Raw genomic sequence first — 26,007 nt, 5'->3', positions numbered from 1 at the left:
AAACAGATTCAATTCATTTGAATGTCAGAAATTAAATAATATATCAGTCTCCTTATATTATAATCTTTATTTATAAAGTTGGATTTAATAAAAATAACTTTTATAAACATTTATAAAGAGAGCTTTTAACAATTAGGCCAAAAGAACCAACTATAGCCATGGTTGAAGAAGACTCTTCTGCATCCCAGTCTTTCCTAAAGAGACACTGGGAAGGATACAAGGAGTTTTGGGGTGAGAGATTTTCATTCTTGGACAACTATTCAAGGTTCATCAACCGCGATAAGCCACTACCTTCTTGGTCTGAAGCTGATGTCCAGGAGTTCATTGCTTTTGACTCACTCCATGGACCAACTGTATGCCTTCATTTCCAATTTGGGATCTTTTCTTTTTCTAAAGTTTTTTTTTTATGTTATTTGGGTGTTTTCCCTATCTGGGTTTTCATTGATTTGGCTATTCTTTTAATCTATATGTTTTCGTTTACGATTTTCTTTATGTGCATCCACGGTTATTTGGGTGTTTTCCCTATCTGGGTTTTCATTGATTTAGCTGTTCTTGTGATCTATATGTTTATGTCTTTATGCCCTTTTAGCTTCTTGTGTCTGTTAATTTTGATTTGATGGAGTTCATTGCTTCTGATTCACCAACTGTATGCTTTTTCTAAAAAAATTATGTGCATTTACAGTTATTGGGGTGTTTCCCTATCAGGGTTTTCATTGATTTAGCTGTTCTTTTGATCTCTACATTTATATTTTTATGCCCTTTTAGCTCTGTGTGTGTGTGTGTTGATTTTGATTTGATGTCGAGGAGTTCATTGCTTTCTGACCTAGTTCATGAACCAATTGTATGCTTTCGTTTCTGATTTGTTCTATCTTTTTGCTAGATATTTTATGTGCATTTACAGTTATTTGGGTGTTTTCCGTATCTGGTTTTCCATCAATTTAGCTATTCTTTTCTGTCTGTATACCTTTTTGAGCTTTTCTCTGTATGTGTGTTGAAGCTGATGTTGAGGAGTTCATTGCTTTTGGTCCAGGAAGTTCTTTCATTTCCTATTGTTCTCTGTTTTTTTTCTAAATTTTATGTGCATCTATAGTTATTTGGGGTTTTCCCTACCTAGTTTTCATTGATTTAGATATTTTTTGATCCATATCTTTCTGTTGTTATGCCCTTTTAGCTTTTAGTTTGGTAGATGCTCTTTGATTTTGGATTGAGTTCAATGGTTTGTGCTCGTTTCTTGGGTATATGGCAATATGATTCTCTGTCTGTCTGTTTGCTATTGTTTTAACATCTTTCTCTTGAGGCAGGTAAGTTTTGGAGAAAATGGAGTTCTGTAGTCATTGGCCCTTTGAGCTCTTTGTTGCTTAGCAAAATTTTAGGACAGAAACATAGGGCTGTAATATCATTCGACAAAGAGAACTCGCTTTTGGATGCTGTTATGCATAGACTGCCTCCATTACTATTGGCTGCTTGTTTGGGTGCTTATTTGTTTTTGGCAACGTTGGGGGTCGTTGGTGTTTAATTAGACTTCCTTTTATGTTTTGTTTAATTTCTTCAGTAACAAAAGTATTTCTTTTCATTCTCTGGAATTGCGTTTTATCCATACTGTCCAAGTTTGAACTTAATACGTATTTCTTGAATCTTTGAAATGCATTTTCCTATGATGAAGTAAATGTATCATGACTGTTCTTAAATTGATTAGTTACGTGATGATTAACTTGGCTCTGTTGCATTCACATTCTCTGCCAAATTTACTATGTAAACTTTGCTTTCTTTTGTTCCTGTTACCTACTGGTTTAGGACAACTTTTATTGCCTTTACCGCGCCATGGTGGTCAATTTTAATTCTTCATATTGTTTTGGGATATAAGCTATCCATATGTTTAAGCCATTTGTTGCTTTGTATCTTTTGGCTCTTGATTTCTGTGTTTTGTGATCTTTAAAGCTGACTCTTCAATAGCCTGAAGTTTTAGGGAATTCTTTTTAATCAAGGAGAAGGAGTTTGTTGGGAATTAATTGTTGGAGGAACCTTGTAAGATATGAACACTGTATAAAAAATTACTCCCTCTGTCCCATTTCATGTGGGCACCCTTTCCTTTTCAGTCTGTCCCAAAGAAAATGTCATCTTACTATAATTAGAAACAATTCAAGATTAAAATTCTTACTATAATTAGAAACAATTCAAGATTAAAATTTCCTTTTTACACTTGGGAGTCGTTTGGTGTGAGATATAAGTTATAATAATCCAAAGGATAAAATGCGGGACTATTTATCCCGCGTTTGGTTGGAGGTATTAGATAGTCTTGAGATTATTTATACAACCATTTATACCTTAGTGATGAGATAAGTTATTCCATATACATGGTGGAATAACTTATCCCAGGATAAATCCTGGGATAACTTGTTCCCAACCAAACGACCCCTAATGAAAGATTTATAATCACACAAATATCTAAAGATTGTTTTAGACCACAAATTTCAAAACTCTTCCTTTTTTTTTAAACACCGTGACAAGTCAAACAGTGCCACATAAAATGGGATGGAGGGAATAGCACATTCTGGGATTGTGCTTAACATATCGATCCCAAGCTTAATATATAAAATGGCTGCAGTGAGATTGACTACATGCTTTATTCACTTTATTAAAACATGGCTTCATACTTTATTAAAACCTTACCTTTCCTAATTGGAAAAGGCTCTCCCTTGCTAGGGGCAAAAGGAAATGTGGAAGGCAACATGGAAGAGGGATTGAGCGACATGAAAGCATCGAAAGATATTCCCTTTCTTTTTGTGTCATTCAGAAAAATACAGGAAAGAGTGATGGAATTCTCTCTTTTTTTTTCCTTTGTCTCACTGCACTTGTTCCAAGTACAGATGACAAGGAGAGAGAGATAGAATGTGATATAGCAGGGAAATACTGTTTCTTAGAAAAACATTTCTTTTGCTCTATCAAAATAAATAAAATAAAGAATGTTTCTTGACAGCTGGCACTGTACGTATGAGAATTCCCTCATGTTTGTATATCCTACCCTGTCCTGTACGAAAAGAATGACATTTATCCTTGACAGCCGCGTACGTGCCTCATCTTGTTCCTTCCACTCCAAGATTTATGTTTGGAGTTAATGTTGCAATGTCTTCATCTTTACCATCTATTTGGTTTGCTAAATTATAGAAAGATTATTTAACTATTCTGGTCTCTATCACTTATCTGGGCATAATGACAGCATCTACTTGTTTGTTTCTCGGATTGCCTATTTGCCTGAGTGCACACATGGACATGCCTATTTTTACTCGTGATATTGCTACTTAGCGCTAAGAAGTTGCACAGGTGCTTTATTTTCCTTCTTTTTTACCTGTCCCTAGAGCGCTACTGATGCTATTTCCTTTCAGTATCCACTGAAACCATAATGTTCCTCTATTTTTTCCTGTTTGTAAGTGGAGCTCATGAGCTTTTTAATACTACTCTTTCCAGCTGAAGACTGCTAGGGCAGCAGCAAAGTTTGGTGCTGTAGGAGGCCTAATTGGAGCTGTTTCAACTGCAGGAGTTACTTGGAAGTACTCAAGGAGTCTGCATGGTATGTTAGGTTTTTGACGACGACTCCCTTCCCGAATATAATTTGTGAATGGCAACGAGAAAGGGATATATAGCATGTTAATCTTCTCCTAAGAAGCCAGAATTTGGCAGGAACCTTGAACATTGAGGTGGTTGCTTAATGCCATTGCATTTCATAGGTACTGCGTTGTCCCTTGGAGCTGGAGCTGTCTTTGGCTGGACATTTGGACAGGAAGTTGCTAACCATTGGCTGCAGCTATACAGGATGGATACCATGGCTTCACAGGTCAAGTTCATGGAATGGTGGCAGAACAAAGTTGAAGGATGATCTTAATTTTCGCGAGATTGAAGAAACAAATGTCCGCCTTTGCTCTTAGCGCCAAACAAACGTTTGGTTATTGACAATAAACATCTGTGGCACTGTTCAAATTTTATCCGGCGACTTGAATTTTTTGTGCTCTAAGTAGTTTTTGACTATGAGATTTGGATGTTTGTTTGCCTACAAATGGATATTATGAAACTATGTAGATTTTTTCAGTACTAGGACTTGATTTGTTGTTTCAAGTAATCATACCCCTTTTTGAACCTTGTCACAAAGGTGAAACTTTTGTTCAATATAATGTTCAACGTTGCAAAATCCAACTTTTTTTTTAAAGATTGTCTTGTGTTGGTGCAATACACCACAAATACAATCAATTATAATTAAAAATAAAATAAACAAAAATAAATAAAAATATATTCAGGCTGATGCACGGATATCTTGTTCTTTTTAAGGAGATTCAAGCTCACTGCGGCATAATCTATACTGATTCAGTAGTAATACTTTTGATTTGTCCCCTCCAGGATACATAGTCCAATAATATCGTAAAACTCAAATAACTCTGGATTAGTTGAAGAGTTTAAAGCTCCACAAAAGAACATCTTCCTTCAACATAAAATTACTCTCTTTTGTATAGTGAATTAGTTGAAGACTTAAAATATTTTTCTTTATCTCAACTCTCTCTTTCACTACACTAACCTTAGCACAATATAGTACTCCTCATCTTTTTCTTGTACATTTTTAGTCTCAAAACAAAGCAAGATCATCACTATTTACTGTTGAAAAATTCTTCCTTACAATTAATAGGAAGATTATAGCTAGTAAATTGGGTAAATAAATAATTCAGTGGTTAGTTACATAAATTACAAGATATAATGATAGAATAAAGAGTAAAATAATGTATTAATTGTTACAAAAATTACTAACAATGATCATATTCTACCGCTGATGAAATTGTAAAGAGACACAAAGTAATGCCAACCAACGGACATAAGATGCAATCAAAGGGCAAATGATGTAACATTTTATTAATATTAAAATATTACATTAATATCTTGAATTCACTTGACTGATATTCAAAATTTTGGAAGTATCAAATCTTGGCTTTTGAATTTGATTAAGGTGAACTAAATAACGTAAAGAATAAATCACGTCTTTATAGTTGTTAAGTAAAAGCCTATCAATTTGTAAGTCTCGAAGTTGAATTAATAAATGTAATTCAAAGTTTAGAATTCATGAACGAATAATTTTATTTTTTTAGAAATTCTCATTTTTTTACTAAATTAGCTGAAATTATAAGTTAATTCACTAGTTGGATTAATGAAATAATTTAAGTGCGGAAAATGTTTTCAAATAAACATCCCTTTTTTAAAAGTTTACATTTTAAAATAATTTATACATGGTTAGCCATAAAATGTTTTAAATCATTTTAATTTTTTCTAAAATTAGATAGCAACTCTATATTTTATCAATAAATAGTCAAATTATAATGTGTTTTTAACGAGTTTAAAAATGGATTGTAACCTAACGCAATAATTAAAAAGCAATATCTGTGATCCATTACCAGCAATGTTGAAAGTATAACTAACATAACAAAATGGAGCTGATAAATCTATTTAAGTCAATATATATATATATATATAAAGGATTTTATTAAGGGTAAATAAAACAAATTCAAGTTAAATTATTTCCAATTATGAAAAGATGACATCTTTCTTAGAACGAATTAAGTCACATAAATTGATATAAATGAAGCAGTTACCTTTATTACATCAAACAATTTAATTTATTATAGTTGAACAATTTAACATAGTAAAAATATGTATTAATTAATCATAATAACTAATAGAAGTATATAAGATTAATACACATGATGCTTTTATTAATTTGATATAAACAAACCATACAAATAAACTTTCACCATTATTGTATGTCATGTAAAATGATGGTTTTGGTCAACTCTTTAGTTTATTGTTGGTTTGGTAAAGATAGAAACGTTAAGGTATATTATTAGGCTCAATTTGGACGGTAAAAAGAGCATATATCCATGCCTCGATATTTATTTTTAATCGATATCCAACACGTAGGCCAATTTATTTTTAAGACGTTCTTTAATTCAAAAAAAAATAAATTAATGTATGACACTCACAAAAAAATAATAGCTTAGATAAATAAATAGAATAACAAATAGTTAAAGCATCAAACTAGAAAAAAATAATTCTAATTAGAATAATCCAAGTTCTTCCAAATTAAGAAATATCCAATTTCAAAAAACCCAGCCCATATAATAAATAAATACAGTAAATTATTCTATATTTTATATTCACCATAAAAAGTAGTAATAGTATTTCAAAATCAGATAATCTCAAAAAAATATCAATAAAATAAAAAATCGTTGGTATACCAATTTCTCTCCGACTTGTTCACGTCTCTTATCTGAAGAAGAGCATTTTTTGTGTGAATTTGGTACTTCTGGTGATGATCGTCGGTTGACGGTCATCGGCCGCCGGCGTTTTTTTAGTGATTCGTCGGAGTTGTTTAACGGCGATGAATGGGAGAAAAGAACTGTTGAGGACCGCGACGGTGATGACGAAGGAGGATGAGAAACGAAGCGGAAGCGGAAGCGGAAATCAGCATAAGAGGATAGGAGAAGTGGCGGGAGGGACGGCGGCGGGGTGTGCGATGGTATGTTGTTGTTGTCCGTTCACGGTGCTGCACTTTCTCCTCCTTGCTCTGTACAAAGTTCCGACGGGGCTTTGCCGGAAAGCATGGAGGAATAAGAAGCGGAAGAAGATTTTGAAGAAGAAAAACAATATCAATAATTCTCCCGGTGTTTACTACACTGACGATGATAAGGATTATTCCGATAGCGGCTGCAACGGCGATAAAAATGACGGAGGATCACCGGAAACAGCCGAATTTGAGACGGAGATGTGGCACCGATTTTACGATGGCGCTGGATTTGGGAGGAGCTCATCTCAAAAGGAATTAGAAGAAGAACAACAACAACATCATCAATGATTCTCCCGGTGTTTACTATATCGTCGATGCTAAGGATTGTTCCGATGAACGTGTCGACGGCGATAATCATAACGGAGGATCACCGGAAACGGAATCTGAAGCAGAGATGTGGGACCGTTATAATTCAACTGAACTGAAAATCTTTCTGCAGTTAAAGTTCCAGTTCAGTTACACTAAATTCCATATTCAGCTAATTTCGTCAGTGAAATATGAAAAAAGTTGAGTATAAATACATTTTATTTTTATTTTATAGAGATATAAAGATTATTTACGATAAATCAATGTTATTTATTACTCTTCTTACACCTATTTTGAGGAAGAAGATTTGAAATGATGTATAACTAATTAGACATTTGAGCAATGGATTAAAATTATCTCTGAATTATGTGAATGTTATAAATTAACTAACTTGATTGTTATAAAGGAAGAAGAACAAGAGAATAAAAAGAAAGTATTAATATTAAGAGTAGTAGAATTTTTTTTCTTTTTGTGTGTATTCTTATATTGCAAGTGATGGCTTATTTATAGCCAAAAAAAGATGAAGTAAAATACCACTTAAATTAAACAAATATTTCAAGTGGACAATCCACACAAATAATTCAAGTGGACAATCCACAAATATTTCAAGTGGACAATCCACAAATATTTCAAGTGGACAATCCATTAGTCTATTTGTTCTTTAACACTCCCCCTGGATGTTCACGAGAAATGTGTCTTAAATTTTTTTCTTTACAAGAAACATTATACATAGTTATTCTGAACATCCATGGATATTGTGCCTCGTTAAAACCTTACTAGAAAAAACCAGTGGTAAAAAACCTAGTGAAGGAAAAAGAGTACACACATCTGGTAATACGCCTTGAGTGTTGCCTCATTAAAAACCTTATCAGAAAAACTCGGTGGGATAAAACCTTGACTAAGGAAAAAAGAGTACAACGCGTATTTTGCTCCCCCTAATGAAAACATCACTTAACATCTCGAAGACGACGCATTCCAATTTTGTATCTCATTTTCTCAAAGGTTGAAGTTGGCAATGCCTTGGTAAACATATCTGCTAAATTGTCACTTGAACGAATTTGTTGGACATCTATTTCACCATTCTTTTGAAGATCATGAGTGAAAAAGAATTTTGGTGAAATATGTTTTGTTCTGTCTCCTTTGATGTATCCTCCCTTCAGTTGATCTATACATGCAACATTGTCTTCATACAATATTTTTGGAGCATCTTTTGTCAAAGAAAGGCCACATGTTTCTTGAATGTGTTGAGTTATTGATCTTAACCAAACACATTCTCGACTTGCTTCATGGATGACTATTATCTCTACATGATTTGAGGAAGTGGCAACCATAGTTTGCTTTGTTGAACGCTATGATATAGTTGTACCACCACATGTAAATAAATAGTCTGTCTGCGATTGACCTTTATGGGGATCTGATAAATATTCCACATCTGCGTAACCGATCAATTGTGACGTAGAATCATTTGAGTAAAACAATCTCATATCAATGGTACCTCGAAGGTATCTGAATATATATTTAATTCCATTCCAGTGTCTTCGTGTTGGAGAAGAACTAAATCTTGCTAACAAGTTTACTGAGAAAGTTATATCTGGTCTAGAATTGTTGGCAAGATATATTAATGCACCAATTGCACTAAGGTATGGTATTTCAGCACCAATAAGTTCTTCATCATTTTCATGAGGTCGAAATGGATCTGTATTAATATCAAGAGATCTAACAACCATTGGGGTACTCAGGGGCGGATCTACATGGGAGTGAGGGGTTCACTCGAACCCCCTCAATCGAAAAAATACGTTGTATATAGAAGGTTAAATTTGAATATTATGGATATATACCCTTTAATGAACCCTCTTAGTACAATTGAAAAGAATGGCTCAACGGTCAAAGGTGTTCAATTCATAACTAAGGTCGTGAGTTCGATTCTCGCTCAAGTCTTTTTTTAAAAGTTTTTAAAAGTTTTCACTCCCTTTTCTATTTAATGTGCATTTTGGGCTTTGGATATGTTGTTGGGCTTGAGTCTTTCTCACTCTCAAATGAGCAATTGTGGCTGGGTAGACAAAAAGTAGTTAACCCATTTGTGTATATTTGTTATTTAGTTAATTATTTTTTTATTTTTCTTAAGTTTAAATATTGTATTTAAAATATATTTTTTTATGTAATTGGAATGAAAAATATTCCTATTCTCTCCTTTTCATGCTCACATATAATCCCTAACTAGATCTCTATAATTTCTAACTGATTTTCAATATTAACACACTTTTTCACCAAAAGAAAAGAAATAACACACTATGCATATCTCATTTTGTTAAATTTTATATATTATTTATCGAGTTACATAGTGAGTTTTTTTCAACTATATTTTTATCATTCTACATATTAATATATATTGATGTTGTTCAACATCTTTTGTTATTATTACTATTATTATTGATTACTAAAAATATATTATTTTAAAAAAAGTGTAAATATTGAATTATTAATATCATAATATTTTTTATTTTCTTTATCAATTTCAAAAAATATATATTATGATATTAATAATTCAATACACACTTTTTTAAGAAACTTATCTTTTGTGGGGCATTAATTTAAAAGAAAAAATAGAAAGTTTAAAATAAAGTAGGACAGTGCAAAGTGAAAGTTAAAAAAAATAATTAAAAAAGGCTCGACAGTGTAGAGAAAAATGTAAAGAAATGTTAAAAGGACAAATAAGGCGAGTTAAAATTTAGCAAACATCTACTTTAATTTTTCTTTGATTATTTCCTTTCTTTATATGTTGAACCTCCTAAATTAAAATCCTGCATCCGCTACTGGGGGTACTCAATGGATGTGCTTTATCCATATAAAATATCTTTAAAATATTTTCAGTATATATTGACTGATGGACAAATATCCCATTTGTAAAATGTTCAATTTGTAGACCAAGACAAAATTTTGTCTTTCCAAGGTCTTTCATTTCAAACTCCTTTTTCAGATATTTTACTACCTTTGAAAGTTCTTCCGGAGTTCCAATAATATTCAAATCATCAACATATACTACTATTATGACAAATTCAGATCCAGACCTTCTCATAAAGACACAAGGGCAAATTGGATCATTTTTATATCTTTCTTTTAGCAAATATTCGCTAAGACGATTGTACCATATTCGCCCTGATTGTTTTAATCCGTATAAGGATTTCTGAAGCTTTATTGAGCAATTTTCTCGAGAATCCTTGTATGCTTCAGGCACTTTGAACCCTTCGGGAATTTTCATAAAGATGTCGTGGTCCAATGAGCCATATAAATAAGTAGTGACCACGTCCATTAAGTGCATTTCAAGCTTTTCATGAACTGACAAATTCATTAGATACCTGAAAGTAATTGCATCCACCACAGGGGAATATGTTTCCATATAGTCAATGTCAGGTCTTTGCGAAAAACCTTGGGCTACAAGTCATGCTTTATATCTTACGACTTCACCCTTTTCATTTCATTTACGCACAAAAACCCATTTGAACCCTACTGGTTTGACACCTTCAGGTGTTTGGATTATTGATCCGAAAACTTTACGTTTTTCAAGTGAAGTTAGCTCTGCTTGAATTGCATCCTTCCATTTTAGCCAATCATTTCTCTGTCTGCATTCATCGATAAATTTTGGCTCAAGATCCTTATCTTGTTGCATTATTTCAATGGCAACATTATAAGCAAAAATATTATCGACCACAATATCATTTCGATTCCACCGTTTTTCTGTCGAGACATAACTTATTGAGATTTCTTCATTCTCATTATTTTCAGGTACTTGGACCTCCTCGGTGGTATTACCATTTATTTTTAGAACCAATTGGTCTTCCACGTTTTAAGCATGGCCTAGACTCATTTGTCTGAACAAGTTATCCTACCGGGACATCAAATCAAACTTGAGCATTAGCAGCTTGGATATGCGATTTAGTAACCCGTGGAAGGTTAGTAAATGCATCCGACAGTTGATTTACAATATTCAGTAAATAAATCATCTTTTGAACTTCTTGGTCACATTGATTTATTTGAGGATCTAAATGAGATAGAGACAATGAATTCCAATCTATCTCATTTTTCAACTGCTTATGTTCTCCCCTAATGTTGGGTATACTGATTCATTAAAATGACAATCAGCGAATCTTGCCGTAAATAAATCTCCAGTCATAGGTTCTAAATATTTTATAATAGAAGGAGATTCATACCCAACATATATTTCCAATCTTCTTTGGGGACCCATCTTTGTGCTGTGCGGTGGAGCAATTGGGACATATACCACACACCCAAATATTCTAAGATGGGATATATTTGGCTCCCTTCTAAACGCCAACTGTAATAGGGAAAAATCATGATAATTTGTTGGCCTTATGGGCACAAGTGTTGCTGCATGCAAAATAGCATGCCCTCATACTGAAATAGGAAGTTTTGTCCTCATTAGCAATGGTCTAGCTATCAATTGGAGGCGTTTAATCAATGATTCTGCTAGACCATTTTGAGTATAGACATGAGCGACCGGATGCTCAACTATTATTCCAACCGACATATAATAATATTAAATGATTGAGATGTGAATTCACCAGTATTATCAACATGAATTATCTATATTGCATAATCTCGCGAAAGTCATGTTGCGAGTTGATAATAAGCACACATGTGACCATCTTGTAGATGAATTTATCAAGACCATATAATATTTAAATGGTCCACATGAAGGGTATATTGGCCCACATATATCACCCTGTACACATTTCAGAAATGCATGGGATTCAATCCCAACCTTAATTGCTGATGGTTTGATAATCAGTTTTCCTTGGGAACAAGCAACACAAGAGAATTCTTTAGATTGAAGAATTTTCTGATTCTGCAAAGTGTGTCCATCGAATTCTCAATAATTCTGTGCATCATATTATAACCGGGATGACCCAACCGATTATGCCAAATGATAAAATTATTAGAATCAGTAAATCTTTTATTTACAATGACATTTGATTTAATAGTACCAATATTTGTATGGTACAATCCAGAAGAAAGTGCAGGTAATTTTTCGTGCACAATTTTCTTCTCCATATTTATTGTAGTAATATAAAGGTATTCAATCTTTTCTTCATTTGCAGTCTCAATATGATAGCCATTTTGGCGAATAACCTTGAAACTTAACAAGTTTCTTTGAGACTTACTACAATACAATGCATTATCAATTACCAATATCGTTCCTCCAGACAGTAATAAGGCCGCTTTTCCAAAGCCTTCAATCAATTTTGTACGACCAGATATTGTATTGACATAGGCTTTTTTCCTAATCAAATGACAGAAATATTTCTTTTCTTTTAATATCGTATGAGTTGTGGCACTATCCAAAAGGCACATATCTCTATTATCTATCTTGAATCCAATTGAAGTCTGAGAAATTTATTTATCTTCATAAAATAAAAATGCATTATAAGAAATAAAATAAGTAACAATATTGTTAAAAACATATAAGTTCCCTCTTCTTCTTTTTTTTTTTTTAAAAATTAAATTATGGTAATTTAGAATTTAAAAAATTATATGATTCAATTATGATGAATGTTACAATAATTTAGTTTATGAAATTATATTGTAATGAATTTGTAACACAGAAAAATGATTGATAATATGAACCTAACGCACCAAATTATTAGAATAAGAATTAACAAACTGAGGTGAGACATAATTTTATATAAATTAATAATTTACTAGTGAATTAATTTAATGAACTTACAAAATGCTCAGGCGTTCGACATTCATTTTTCCAATGGCCTTTCATGCCACAACGATGACAGTTACTTCTTGAAGGGCAATTTTGAGAACTGATATTGTTCTTCCTTTTATGTTGACCACCACCATGAAGATTATTATATCATCTTCTGTCATTGCCACGTCCACACACATTATTGTGGCCATGATTTTTATTTTGTCTTCTTTCAGACTGGCCATGTGCTTTTACCATATTTATCTCCGGTAACGGAGCAGTTCCAGTAGGACTTGCTTCATGATTTTTCATTAAAAGAGCATTATATTGCTCAGCCACCAGAAGGCATGAGATCAATTCAGAATATTTTTTTAAAACCCTTTTCACGGTATTGCTGCGGTAATATTACATTAGAGGCATGAAAAATAGTTAGTGTCTTTTCTAACATGTTCTCATCATTTATAGTTTCCCCACATAATTTTAATTGGGAAGTTATTCTAAATACAGCAGAATTATTCTCAATTACGGTTTTAAAATCCTGAAATCGTAAGTGCATCCACTCATAACGAGCCCTTGGGAATACCGTTGCCGTGAGGTGGTCATACCTCCCTTTTAAGTCTTTCCACAATTCAAGTGGATCTTTCACTGTCAAGTATTCAATTTTCAGGCTTTCATCTAGATGATAACGAAGGAAAATCATAGCCTTTGCTTTATCCTGACTTGATGCTGTATTTCCTTCAATTATAGCATCATCAAGACCCTTAGCGGTAAGGTGAATTTCAGCATCAAGTTCCCATGACAAATAATTTTTACCAGAAATATCAAGTGCCACAAATTCTAATTTTGACAAGTTTGACATGATGAAAATTAATTTGAAAGTAACAAAGACAACTTAAAAATTAAATTTCTTTAGTAGATATACCTGATGTAGAAGTTAATTTTCTGAAAAATTAGAGCTTCGCGCTGATAACGTGTTATAAATTAACTAACTTGAATGTTATAAAGGAAGAAGAACAAGAGAATATAAAGAAAGTATTAATATAGAGAGAGTAGTAGAAATTTTCTTTTTTTTGTGTGTATTCTTACATTGCAAGTGATGGCTTATTTATAGTCAAAAAAAGATGAAGTAAAATACCACTTAAATTAAACAAATATTTCAAGTGGACAATCCACACAAATAATTCAAGTGGACAATCCACAAATATTTCAAGTGGACAATCCATTAGTCCATTTGTTCTTTAACAGTGAAATGATTTTTGTTAGTTGTTAAAAATTTATTCTTATGCAAAATGTATAAAATCGTGAGAGAGATTCGAATCATGATTTTATATTTTATATTTTATATTTTTTTGGAGGGAGGGGGGAACACCTGCTATGTTTTCAATACAAAACCAAATAGAATATTTGATGAGACAAAACTTATCAGAATAAAAAAAAAAGTGATTCCATAATTAAAAGAGTTACTAGAAAATGTAAATTCAAAATTCGTATTGACTCTATTTGGTATACTCACAAGTCCAATAATTGCAAGGACTCTTCTCAATTCAATCTTTGATTTTGATTTATATGTCAATATAAAATATTTTAAAAAATAAAATTTCAAGTTTAATTATCAAATGCAGAAATTAGGGATGTTCAATATATAATATGATAAAAACTAATAATTATGAGTAGAGAAATATAACTTCAATAATAATGGAAACTCTTTCCTGCTTAAAATGAATGAAAATTATATCTAGTATTTTTGAGAAACAACACATATGTTTGAGTAAATTGTATTATATTTAGCTATATTTAAGTATTTAGTACTCGTTTATATTTAATAGACGACTTTGAAATTTTAAGACAATATTGAATGCCAAAACTTTTAAAAATGCATATCATATACATAAATATCGAAATTGAAGTGCTGAAAATTTTATTCAGTATAATAACTCGATATTTACCAAAATACACACATATCTAATTGAAATAAGATTGATTTAAATTGAAGTGAAATGAATTATGAAGATTCATATAGTCGATTCAGATGACAATTGTTGTTCAAAATTCTTGAGCTTGGAGACAACAAATACTATAAAATTATTGTTTGACAAGTTGTGGACACGATTATAAGTCTATAACTACAGTCCAAAAAGCATGAAAAAAATATTATGCCCCATTTTGAATTCTCTAAAAATATAACTTTTGAAAAATCTAATATACATCATTGATCTTAAGAGTCTGAGCAATGTAACTATTAATTCAGTGCAAGATGAATGCAAAAAGAATCACAAATATCGTTAATAGCATGTTGGGTCTATACAACAGGGGAGAGCCAAGTGTGAGCAAATGATTTATTCGAATCATATTCAGTAAAATATTGTATTATATATATATATATATATATATATATATATATATATATATATATATATATATATATGATTGATGTTTTTCTCCAATTGTTTTTCCATATTCAAACTTTTCTATTCCTAGAGTTTCTGAAATGGAATAACATATTAACACGATTGGAGGACACGCAAGACCAAAGACGTTTAATAGTGGCGGAGTCAGAAATTTAACGAATGATGTGTAATTTTTTTTCCAGATTGTATTAAAAATATGTAAAATCAATTATACAATCATAATGGTTACTCACTCTTTCAAAAAGAATGCCATGCTTTCCTTTTTAATGTGTTTCCAAAAAAAAAAAAGAACACTTTCTCTTTTTTTGGTAATATTTTAATTTTAACTTTTCACGTGACAAAGTTAAGACCAGAAGATTAAAACATATTTTGGTACATTTGATATAACTTTAATTTAGAACCACAAGATTAAAAATCTTATTTATTTTCTTAAACTTCGTGTCAAGTTAAACTAGGTCATTCTTTTTAAAATAAAAAAAAATACTATTTAATCTTTTTACACCATATATTTTTTTGTTAAAAAGTCTATACTGGACTATCCTTCATCTAAGATTGCTCCGCTGTGATTTAAAAAGAGTAAATTTATTGAGATGTCCAAATAAAATTATGTGAACTTAAAGGATTGGGGATTCATTCGCACGCAACTAAAAAATTCTATTTGATTATTTGGTCAAAGTTTTACAAAAGAAAAAAAATTCGAAATACTTTATAATGCAAAAAATGAGTTTTTAGTTAAAATTGTTTGTTATCTGTGAGAGTCGTATTATAATATAGATAGTGGATGCTCCATGTTGCCCATTACTTTTTCTCTTCCTTTGGCTATAAATGATCATATTTTTGCAATGAAAGAGTGTACATTGAATATAACCTTTTCTGTTAATTTACTAGCATGATATAGTTCATCCCCAACGCGAAGACATTGAAACAGTATCAAACATATTTTGCGATATCTAAAGGGTACCATTGATATGAGTTTGTTTTATACTAACAAAGGTTATGCAGACCTTATTGGTTATGCAAATGCATATTATTTATCAAACCCACATAAAGCTCTATCTCAAACAGGCTATCTATTTACATATGGAGGAACTGCTATATCTTGGCGATCTACAAAGTAGTCTATTGTTGCTACTTTTTCAAATCATGCTGAAATAATAGCAATTTATGAAGCAAGCAAAGAATGTGTGTGGTTGAGATCGATGATACAGTTAATCAAAGAAAGATGTGGCCTGGAAAATTATTTCAAAGTACCCACAGTTATATTCGAAGACAATACCGAGTGCATAGCTCAATTGAAATGTAGTTTCATAAAAGGAGACAGAACGAAACATATTTCACCAAAAAATATTCTTCACACATGATCTCCAGAAAAACGGTGATATTGATGTACAACAAGTTCGTTCGAGTGGTAATCTTATAGATTTTATTTACAAAGACATTACCAACATCAATTTTTGAGAAGCTAAGATATAAAATTAGAATGCGTCGTCTTCAAAATATCAAATGAAGTTCTTATCAGGGGGAGTAAAATACGCGTTGTACACTTTTTTCCTTAACCAAGGTTTTGTCCCACTGGGTTTTTCTGATAAGGTTTTTAATGAGCCAGCAATAAAGACGTATTATAAGATGTGTATACTCTTTTTCCTTCATTAGGCCTTTTTTCCCACTGGATTTTTCTAGTAACTTTAACGAGGCACAACATCTATGGGTATTGAGAATAACTATATATATTTGTTCTTTCATTAGAATTTTTCTTTTACATGGTCATCCAAGTGAGAGTATTATTAATTTGCTACGTTAGTTTGTTTATAACAAGTAGGTCTATTTTTAATTCTTTGAATATGATCTTGCGAATCTTTAGTCCCTTTATTCACTAAAGTAAAGCACATTTGGTTCGACTAACAGAACGGATTTAAAATTCAATGGTGATTATAATAAAATATTATTAAAAATGTAATAAAATTGATCTAAAAGACTGATCGATAGGGATCGAAAAACACATCAACTTGATTGATTTGATTCAATAATAATTTCAAAAATAAAATTGTCCAAACAAGTTCTTTTTTTTTTGCGCAAAAAATGATTGAGCTCGATCATGTAAATATTTCACGATAATCTTTTAATATGAACAATCTGGCTCAGTCAAATTTTTTTATATTTGAAACAATCTGTTTTAATTTTAAAAAATCTGACCAACTTGGTCATTTTTTCGATTGGTTCAAAAGTCGATAAGTTTTTTTCGATCGAGTTTTGCCCTGTGTTTAGTAGTGATTTTTGATAGTTACCGTTAGTTTTAAAGTCTATTTTTTTTGTTGGATCAAATGTATCTATTCTTTTTTGTTGGATCAAATGTACTAGCAAAACTAAAGATGCCAAAAGTCATATTTAAAGAATCAAAATAGACATACATAAATTAAGGACAAATTTAGCAAAAAACTATGCAAAAACTTTACAAAACTTAGGACCGTTTGGACATGTGATATGAAATTATAGTTGATTTGAAATTGAAGTTTTATTTGAGCATACAATTTGAAATTCTTAAGTTATATTTGTTTCATTAACATGAAAAACCTACAAGTTGTTGGAACTATCAAAATTTCTCAATTTTTTAATACAATTTATTAAATGAACAAATCATAATTCATAAATAAGATATCAGAATATCCTAAGAAACGCATTAATAAATCACATATTTTGATGTTCCCTGTATAAATAAATATTTGCAATAACGTTGTTTTAAAATACACATAATTTTATAAAGACCCACTACTTAATAATAGTAATAGCTAGTTATTCTATAATATAATCTTTTTATATAGTACAAACAATTTCTTCATGTAGAGTATGAGTCGTTTTTTGCAAATCTTCAAAAGGAAAAATTACGCGTAATGACAAATATTTAATGGGCTATTATGTACTTAAACTATAGTTTCGGTTAATTATTAAATGCGGCTATAGTTTAATTAATTTTGCTATTTAATTTGTTTAATTCGATTACTAATTGTATAAATTCAGAATTTGTATAATTTTGGTTCCTAATTGTATAAATTCATAGTTTGTATATGCTTACCCTAGCTATTTGTATATGATTTGTTAATACATTTCATTAGTATAAGTTATGCTTACCATATTTGTATATTAACAAGCGAAATATACAAATGTAGTTCTAAAAAATTCCTAAATATATAAATACAGGATTCATATATACTTACCTTATTTGTATGACAAGTGAAATATACAAATAAAAATATTCATAGCAAACGAAATTATAACTATGAAGCGTAATTAGATAAACTGTAGCTAAACATTATAATTAAGATACTTATAGTAGATATTTGTGAAATTTCCTCAATTCAAAATGATGATTAATTTTTATAAAGTATAAACTTATGAGTCAAGTTTTATATTTTTTAATTGAAATTACGATTTAGAATTTCAAACTCTTTTTTTTTTAAGAATTTACGATTTAGGATTTTATTAATTTTTATAAAGTATAAACTTATGCTTTTACTGAGCCGAGGATCTCCAGAAAACAGCCGTCCTACCTTGGTAGGAATAAGGTCTGCGTACATTCTACCCTCCCAGACCCCATGTTGTGGGATTTTACTGGGTTGTTGTTGTTGTATATTTAATTTCCAAATCCAATTTGCCTTTGAAAGTGCACCTAAAACATCGCCCCCTTTAGTTTTGGAAGTTGAAACCCTAATTTTCTCCAATTCCCACCATAGCCGACGACACCATAGATCTCCTTACAAAATTTATACAGATTTTTCCTCTTCTTTCAATCCACGATCCACAAATACTATTGATTTTCGCTTTTCAATACCAATTAGTCATGTTTGTTGGAGCTACACGTGATAATCATCGCAATATTATTTCTAACTCCATAACTATTCTTTCTCGACTTTCTCCAATCCTTCATAGAAAAGAACCCGACAGAAATTCCAATCCCTTTCCCTCAAAGTCTTGCTTTTTCCCAACTGGGTTTGACACGGTGAGTTCAATTCTTGCTTAATTCGTTTTAATTTTACCTATTCTCACTGTGGGGTTTCTATTGCAATTGCAATCATTATCCTTCAAACTTTTGATTTTTTCCCCAACTGGGCTTATCTAGGTGAGTTTCAATTCTTGCATACTTCGTTGAATTTTACCTCTTGTGTGAAAAAGTCAGGAACTTTAGCTTATTTAAGCTGAAATAGTATTTCTGAATAAGGGTTGGTGCATAGTAAGATATAGCTATTTGGGTGGATAGATTTTTGGGTTTCTTGGAAGTTTTGTTAGTAGGGTCGTTGAGAAGTTACCTTAATGGGGAATTCTGAGGGTGAAAAGATTAGGAACATATGTATACTTGCTCATGTGGATCATGGGAAGACAACATTGGCTGACCATTTGATTGCTTCATCTGGTGGTGGTGTGCTCCATCCGAAGCAAGCGGGTAAGCTTAGGTTTATGGATTATTTAGATGAGGAGCAGAGGAGGGCGATAACTATGAAGAGCTCTTCTATTGGTCTTAAATATAAGGAACATTCGATTAATCTTATAGACTCTCCTGGTCATATGGACTTTTGTAGTGAAGTTTCAACTGCAGCTCGTTTGAGTGATGGCGCGTTGGTATTAGTGGATGCTGTGGAAGGTGTTCACATTCAGACCCATGCAGTTCTGCGTCAGGCATGGATTGAGAAGCTTACACCGTGTCTGGTTTTGAATAAAATTGATAGGTTGATTGTTGAATTGAGATTGACTCCACTGGAGGCGTATACCCGGTTGCAGAGGATTGTTCATGAGGTGAATAGTATAGTGAGTGCCTACAAGTCTGAAAAGTACTTGTCGGATGTTGATTCTCTGCTCTCTGCCCCGTTGGGACTAGTGGAAGATGAAAATCCAGATCCAGAGTTCATAGAGGATGATGAAGAGGATACTTTCCAACCCCAGAAGGGGAATGTCGCGTTTGTATGTGCACTAGATGGATGGGGCTTCAGTATCTGTGATTTTGCTAAGTTTTATGCTTCAAAACTGGGTGCGAGTTCGGCTGCCTTGCAGAAGGCATTATGGGGACCTCGGTATTTTAACGCCAAGACTAAGATGATTGTAGGTAAGAAGGGAATTAGTAGTGGAAGTAAGGCTAGGCCCATGTTTGTGCAATTTGTTCTTGAGCCACTTTGGCAGGTTTATCAAGCTGCTGTGGGAGATGATGGAGACAGGGGGATGCTTGAGAAAGTTATAAAGTCTTTCAATTTGTCTATACCTCCCCGGGAACTTCAAAACAAGGATCCTAAATCTGTGCTTCAATCTGTTATGAGTCGTTGGCTTCCATTGTCAGATACAATATTGTCTATGGCTGTCAAACACATGCCTGATCCTATATCTGCTCAGTCTTTCCGTATATCTCGGCTGCTTCCAAAGAGAGAACTCTTGGATATAGGCGCCAACCCTGATGTGCTTTCTGAAGCTGAACTCGTCAGGAAATCTGTGGAGTCCTGTGATTCTAGCCCTGATGCACCTTGTGTCGTTTTTGTTTCTAAGATGTTTGCTATTCCATCAAAAATGCTTCCGCGTGGAGAGATTATGGATGACAGTGGAAATGGTGACTCTGATGAATGTTTCCTTGCATTTGCCAGGATCTTTAGTGGGGTTCTTCATGCTGGACAGAAAGTTTTCGTGCTTTCAGCATTGTATGATCCACTAAAGGAAGAATCGCTGCAGAAGCATGTGCAAGAAGCTGAGTTGCAGTCCTTGTATTTGATGATGGGTCAAGGGTTGACACCAGTAGCATCAGCAAAGGCTGGTAATGTCATAGCTATCCGAGGGCTTGCCCACCATATATTGAAGAGTGCGACTCTTTCATCTACGTTAAATTGTTGGCCTTTATCTAGTATGATTTTCCAAGTTTCACCCATGCTTAAAGTTGCAATTGAGCCTTCTGATCCTGCTGACATGGGTGCACTTATTAAAGGTTTGAGGCTTCTAAATAGAGCGGACCCTTTTGTTGAGGTTTCTGTTTCTGCTAGGGGCGAACATGTTCTTTCTGCAGCAGGTGAGGTGCACTTGGAGAGATGCATTAAAGATTTAAAGGAGAGATTTGCAAAGATAAACTTGGAAGTCTCGGCGCCCCTTGTATCTTTCAAAGAGACCATCGAAGGAGATACTGCTAATCCCTTAGAAAATTTGAAGCTATTGAGCCGCAACTCTGATTATTTGGAGAAAGAAACTCCAAATGGAAGATGTGTTGTTCGAGTGCGTGTTATGAAGCTTCCAACTGCATTGACGAAGCTGCTTGATGAAAGTTCTGAGTTGCTTGGAGACATCATTGGAGGTAAATCTCTGCAGGCTTGTAGAAGCTCAGAAACTCTCAGAGGTAACATTGTAGAAGATGAGAATCCAATTGAAGCACTCAAGAAACGCCTAATTGACACTGTGGAGAGCGACTTTTCTACTGGATTTGCTGAGACAGAAAGGGATAGGATTGATAAATGTAAGAAAATGTGGCAAAAATTCTTGAACAGGATGTGGGCTTTAGGGCCTAGACAGGTTGGTCCCAACATTCTCCTCACCCCAGATGTGAAAGGAAAGAGCGACGATGTTTCTGTTCTTATAAAGGGTTCCCCTTACGTATCTGAAAAATTGGGCTTTACGGATGACAATAATGACAGCGATGCATCACCAGAATCATCAACCAGTGTGGATCAGACCCTTCTTCGAGAAGCTGAGAATCTTGAAAGCAGTATATTATCTGGATTCCAGTTAGCTACAGCATCTGGCCCTTTGTGTGATGAGCCAATGTGGGGTTTGGCGTTTGTTATCGAAGCTTCCATATCTCCATTAGCTATGCAACCAAATGATAGTGACGCACCTATTCCACAGCCAGAACAGTATGGGCTCTTCCCTGGGCAAGTTATGACTGTTGTTAAGGATGCCTGCAGGGCTGCTGTTCTCCAGAGAAAACCTCGACTTGTGGAAGCTATGTACTTTTGTGAGCTGAACACCCCACACGACCAGTTGGGCAACACTTATACAGTTCTTAATCGTAGGCGTGCCCATGTGGTAAACGAAGAAATGCAGGAAGGTTCTTCCTTGTTCACTGTGCATGCTTATGTGCCAGTTGCAGAAAGCTTTGGATTCTCCGATGAGTTGAGGAGAAAGACTTCTGGAGCTGCAAGTGCGTTACTCGTTCTCAGCCACTGGGAAGCCCTTCCTGAGGATCCTTTCTTTGTACCTAGGACCGAGGAGGAGAAGGAAGAATTCGGAGATGGTGCCAGTGTTCCTCAGAGTATAGCAAGAAAACTCATGGATTCTGTGAGACGAAGGAAAGGTCTTCCGGTAGAGGAAAAAGTAGTACAATACGCGACGAAGCAGAGGACATTGGCTCGCAAAGTGTAGAAGTTTTATGCATGTTTGGTTGTGTAACAGTTATCTCAATCAACATCAGTTTTATACTGTTATTCATTAGAAAGAAAGTTCTGCAAAATAGCTTACTATTTGCTTTGATTCTTTCTATATTTCATTCTATTTATTTAATGCTTCAGTGCCAGAGGTCCCTTCCTCTAACGTATAATTTTCATTCTACCTATCTTATTAAATTATTCAGACCCCATAAATTGTACTAGATATGTTAGAAAAATTTACTTATGCCTGATATTTAAATCAATTCAATAAATATATGACATATTTTCATGTACATTTTTATCATTATATTATATTTAATCAATACATATTCTCATCGTAAGTTACACTTTAACATGAAAAATTAGTGTGATCAAGTATAATATCAGGTGAAAGTAACTTCTATCGATCACACTATATAGACTATTTAAGGTTGCGGTAGGACGATAAATTCTCTTCCATTCTTAATTATTGGATTTTAGTCTTTCCAACTTGAATCTGAATTAATTAAATCCATACGAATGTTGAATATTGAGTGGAGAACAAAAAAACAAGTCACAATATGTAGACTAAAAAGAAAGATGTTACCCTCTTTTTCCTCTAAATTTCCTCTTCTTGTTTGACATTTTCTTTGCCTATATTTTGTTAATCCTAAGCATATCTAAAAGATTCTATAGAAAATAATGGAATTCAAATATGTCAATCAAATACTTTCATTGTCCTAATTTTGACATACTTTATTTTTTATTTCGTTCTAAAAAAGGTTTTTAACATTAAAATTAATTTAATTCTAATATTTTTCTTTTATCCTTAATAAAATGATTTATAATCACATAAATGATTAAGAAGTGTTTTAAACACAAATTTTCAAAAGTATTTATTAAATTTTTAAAATTTTGTGTCAAGTCAAATGATGTCAGATAAATTGAAACAGGAAAAATAGTTAACATGGTACATATGATATAGGATGCAATTGCACACATTATTCTCTCTATGCCTTTTTTCTTCTTTCCATACAATTTTATTTCTACTCCTAATAATATTCATAAATGACTTATTTTTGGTAATAGATAAACATTACCGTACGTATATTCATGTACATGATAGACATGGATATTGCAGTGCATTTCTCAGTTTAAATCAAAATATATATTTTTTCCAAACCTAGCATTTTGTCATGTGTGTGACACGTGCATGTAGAGTTATATAGCATACTATTTTATAAAATAATATCAATATTATAAAATTAATTTTTTGAGAAAATAGTTATACATAAAAATAAAAAAAGAGTACATATTTGTATGAAAATTAAAATATGAATCGTGATTTGTTTATCGAGTTGAGAATGACTAGATCTTATCAACTAATGCACAATCAACTGGATATTTATGAAAAGGGTATGTGTATATGATTTTAGATAAGCTTGATATATGATTTCAAACATCGTCATAATTCCACAATTAAATTCCATTTGCCCACTGAAATGAAGGGGAAAACTATTTATGATGTGTGGACTTATGTGCTTGTCATTTTGTTCATGATAAAAGAGAGGAAATATACACTTTTAATTAATTAATGCTTTTGCCCACTGGAATTTATGGGTTGGGATATTTGAATTATTGTCAATTATTATCAAAAGGGAGCTTTCACCTGATATTAACATCTAACCTAACCGACATGATGGAGTGATGGAACTACTTCATTCTTAATTAGATATCTCGAGTTCGAGTCTTGTGTATGAAAAAAATTCTGTTGGGAGCGTCACCCCCAAACGGATCATACAATGCGCGATCCGAGTTAACTGAAAAAAATAAAAACATCAGCCTAACTATAGCACTAGCCAGGGGTGGATCTAGGAGAGGCAATGGTGTTCACTTGAATGCCTTTGATAAAAATATTATATTGTATATATAAGGTTTATTTAGTGTATATATATATATATATATATATATATATATATTTTGAATCCCCTAAACACAACACTGGAGGTTGGCCCAGTGATTTAGGAGTTCAAAATTTGCGTTGCGATTTCAAGTTCAAATCCTAAACACTACAGTCCAAAAATCCTGAATTCCTTTATGATTGATTCTTAATCAGATATCTCAATTTTGAATATAGTAAAATTTAAATTACTTTGATTCTAAAGCTGGTACCAGATATCAAATATGACCGGACCAGATTAAATATTGTTATTCTAATCACATGAGTTTCCTAATCATAGGAGTAATAAAAGTACAACAAAAAAACAGTTTTTTTTGTTAATCAATAATTAGCATGATAGACACGCGTTATGCTGTATGGTTAACAACATATTAATTTAATTTAATTAAACATCAAATTGTCCATGAACCTTACATGAAGCTACGTACATCATATATTAATTATCTATTAAAAAGGGAAAATATTAATTAAACTCGTTTTTATCCAAGTTGGAGAAATTTTTAAGAGACAATTAAGTGCCATTTGATTAATATATTGAAATTATACAGGTTTAAGGTGCATATTCTTTGACCAATACTTAATTCTTGAGTGATTTTGTTGTTATTATTTGATATTTACAATAACATTGGAGCTTAATGGAGTAAAATATGATTACATTTGGATTATTCACACGTTTGTTAAAAAAATTATCTATTTAAAATAATTACTTTTATTAGGTAGAATAAACAACAAAGAACTCTTCAAAATAAATTTTACAAATCAAAATTAAGGAAACTAAATAACTGTCAAAGTACGATAAAGGAATTAGTGACATACAATTGGCCTTAGAAAATATTTTTGAGTCAGGTCTAATATATTGACATTTTTAATTCAATAAATAAAAAGAGAACATTTTAAAACCCTTTCTAATATATTAGTTATTAAAGACATTTTTGACACTTTCTGTAATATAAATTATAGGTCAAAATTCTCCTATCTAACTTCACCCCTTAATTAGACAAAAAAGAAAGGTGACAAGGTAACTAACAAGAATAAAATATGCAATGAAATTAATTATTTTTAAGTTTCTTAGAAGAAGAAAAAAGAACACACCTTTGTTCAAATCATACCTACTCCAAAAAAAATTATTATTTAAAATGTAACAAGAAACACAATAGGGAGATTCATAAATGTAATTTCACGTCAATTGTCTTCTTCCCATTCATCAACAACGTCCTATCTTCGATTAAAAACTGATTTAGAATTTGAAAGTTTATGAGTTTCTACAACAATTTTAAATTAATACAATAAAAACTAAATTTATTGTTAACGATTTCAAATTAATATACAACAAAAACTCAATCGTGCTCTAAATCCCGCCAATGTTACCACCCCCCCACCCTAGTGTTTTGCCTAGAATATATATTAAGGCTTCTAAATAAAATTTATTTATGAATATAAAACAAGTATTTTTCAAAGAAAAATATTTTTCTTCATATAAAATTTTAAATACCACTAAAAAAAATCCTCCCAACAAACAAACACATGACCCCTAAAGTATTAAAATAATTTTTCAACAATTGCCTACTTAGCTACAAACACACACCAAACACGTCAGGTTTACCTTCAAGATAAGACTATATAGCCCACTTAGGGGTTAAAAAAAATCAAATCGATAGACA

At 32.2% G+C, this 26,007-nt stretch overlaps 3 protein-coding genes across 3 annotated transcripts; all 3 read left to right on the top strand.

Moving 5' to 3' along the window:
* The first annotated feature begins 96 nt into the window (after positions 1-96).
* Positions 97-4,089, top strand: LOC129902213 (succinate dehydrogenase subunit 6, mitochondrial-like). Its single transcript, XM_055977313.1, has 3 exons — positions 97-353; positions 3,466-3,568; positions 3,726-4,089. Exons 1-3 carry the CDS (start codon positions 159-161, stop codon positions 3,872-3,874), a joined length of 447 nt encoding a protein of 148 aa, XP_055833288.1. The 5' UTR covers positions 97-158; the 3' UTR covers positions 3,875-4,089.
* Positions 4,090-6,238: 2,149 nt separating this feature from the next.
* Positions 6,239-7,248, top strand: LOC129903088 (uncharacterized). The gene has a single exon (XM_055978574.1). It carries the CDS (start codon positions 6,413-6,415, stop codon positions 6,884-6,886), a length of 474 nt encoding a protein of 157 aa, XP_055834549.1. The 5' UTR covers positions 6,239-6,412; the 3' UTR covers positions 6,887-7,248.
* Positions 7,249-18,678: 11,430 nt separating this feature from the next.
* LOC129902461 (uncharacterized) lies at positions 18,679-22,553 on the top strand. The gene has a single exon (XM_055977702.1). It carries the CDS (start codon positions 19,331-19,333, stop codon positions 22,400-22,402), a length of 3,072 nt encoding a protein of 1,023 aa, XP_055833677.1. The 5' UTR covers positions 18,679-19,330; the 3' UTR covers positions 22,403-22,553.
* The last annotated feature ends 3,454 nt before the right edge of the window (positions 22,554-26,007 follow it).

The sequence above is a fragment of the Solanum dulcamara genome, chromosome 9 (genome assembly GCF_947179165.1).
Source record: "Solanum dulcamara chromosome 9, daSolDulc1.2, whole genome shotgun sequence".
NCBI lineage: Eukaryota > Viridiplantae > Streptophyta > Magnoliopsida > Solanales > Solanaceae > Solanum > Solanum dulcamara.
This window is presented reverse-complemented; position numbering and strand designations above follow the sequence as displayed.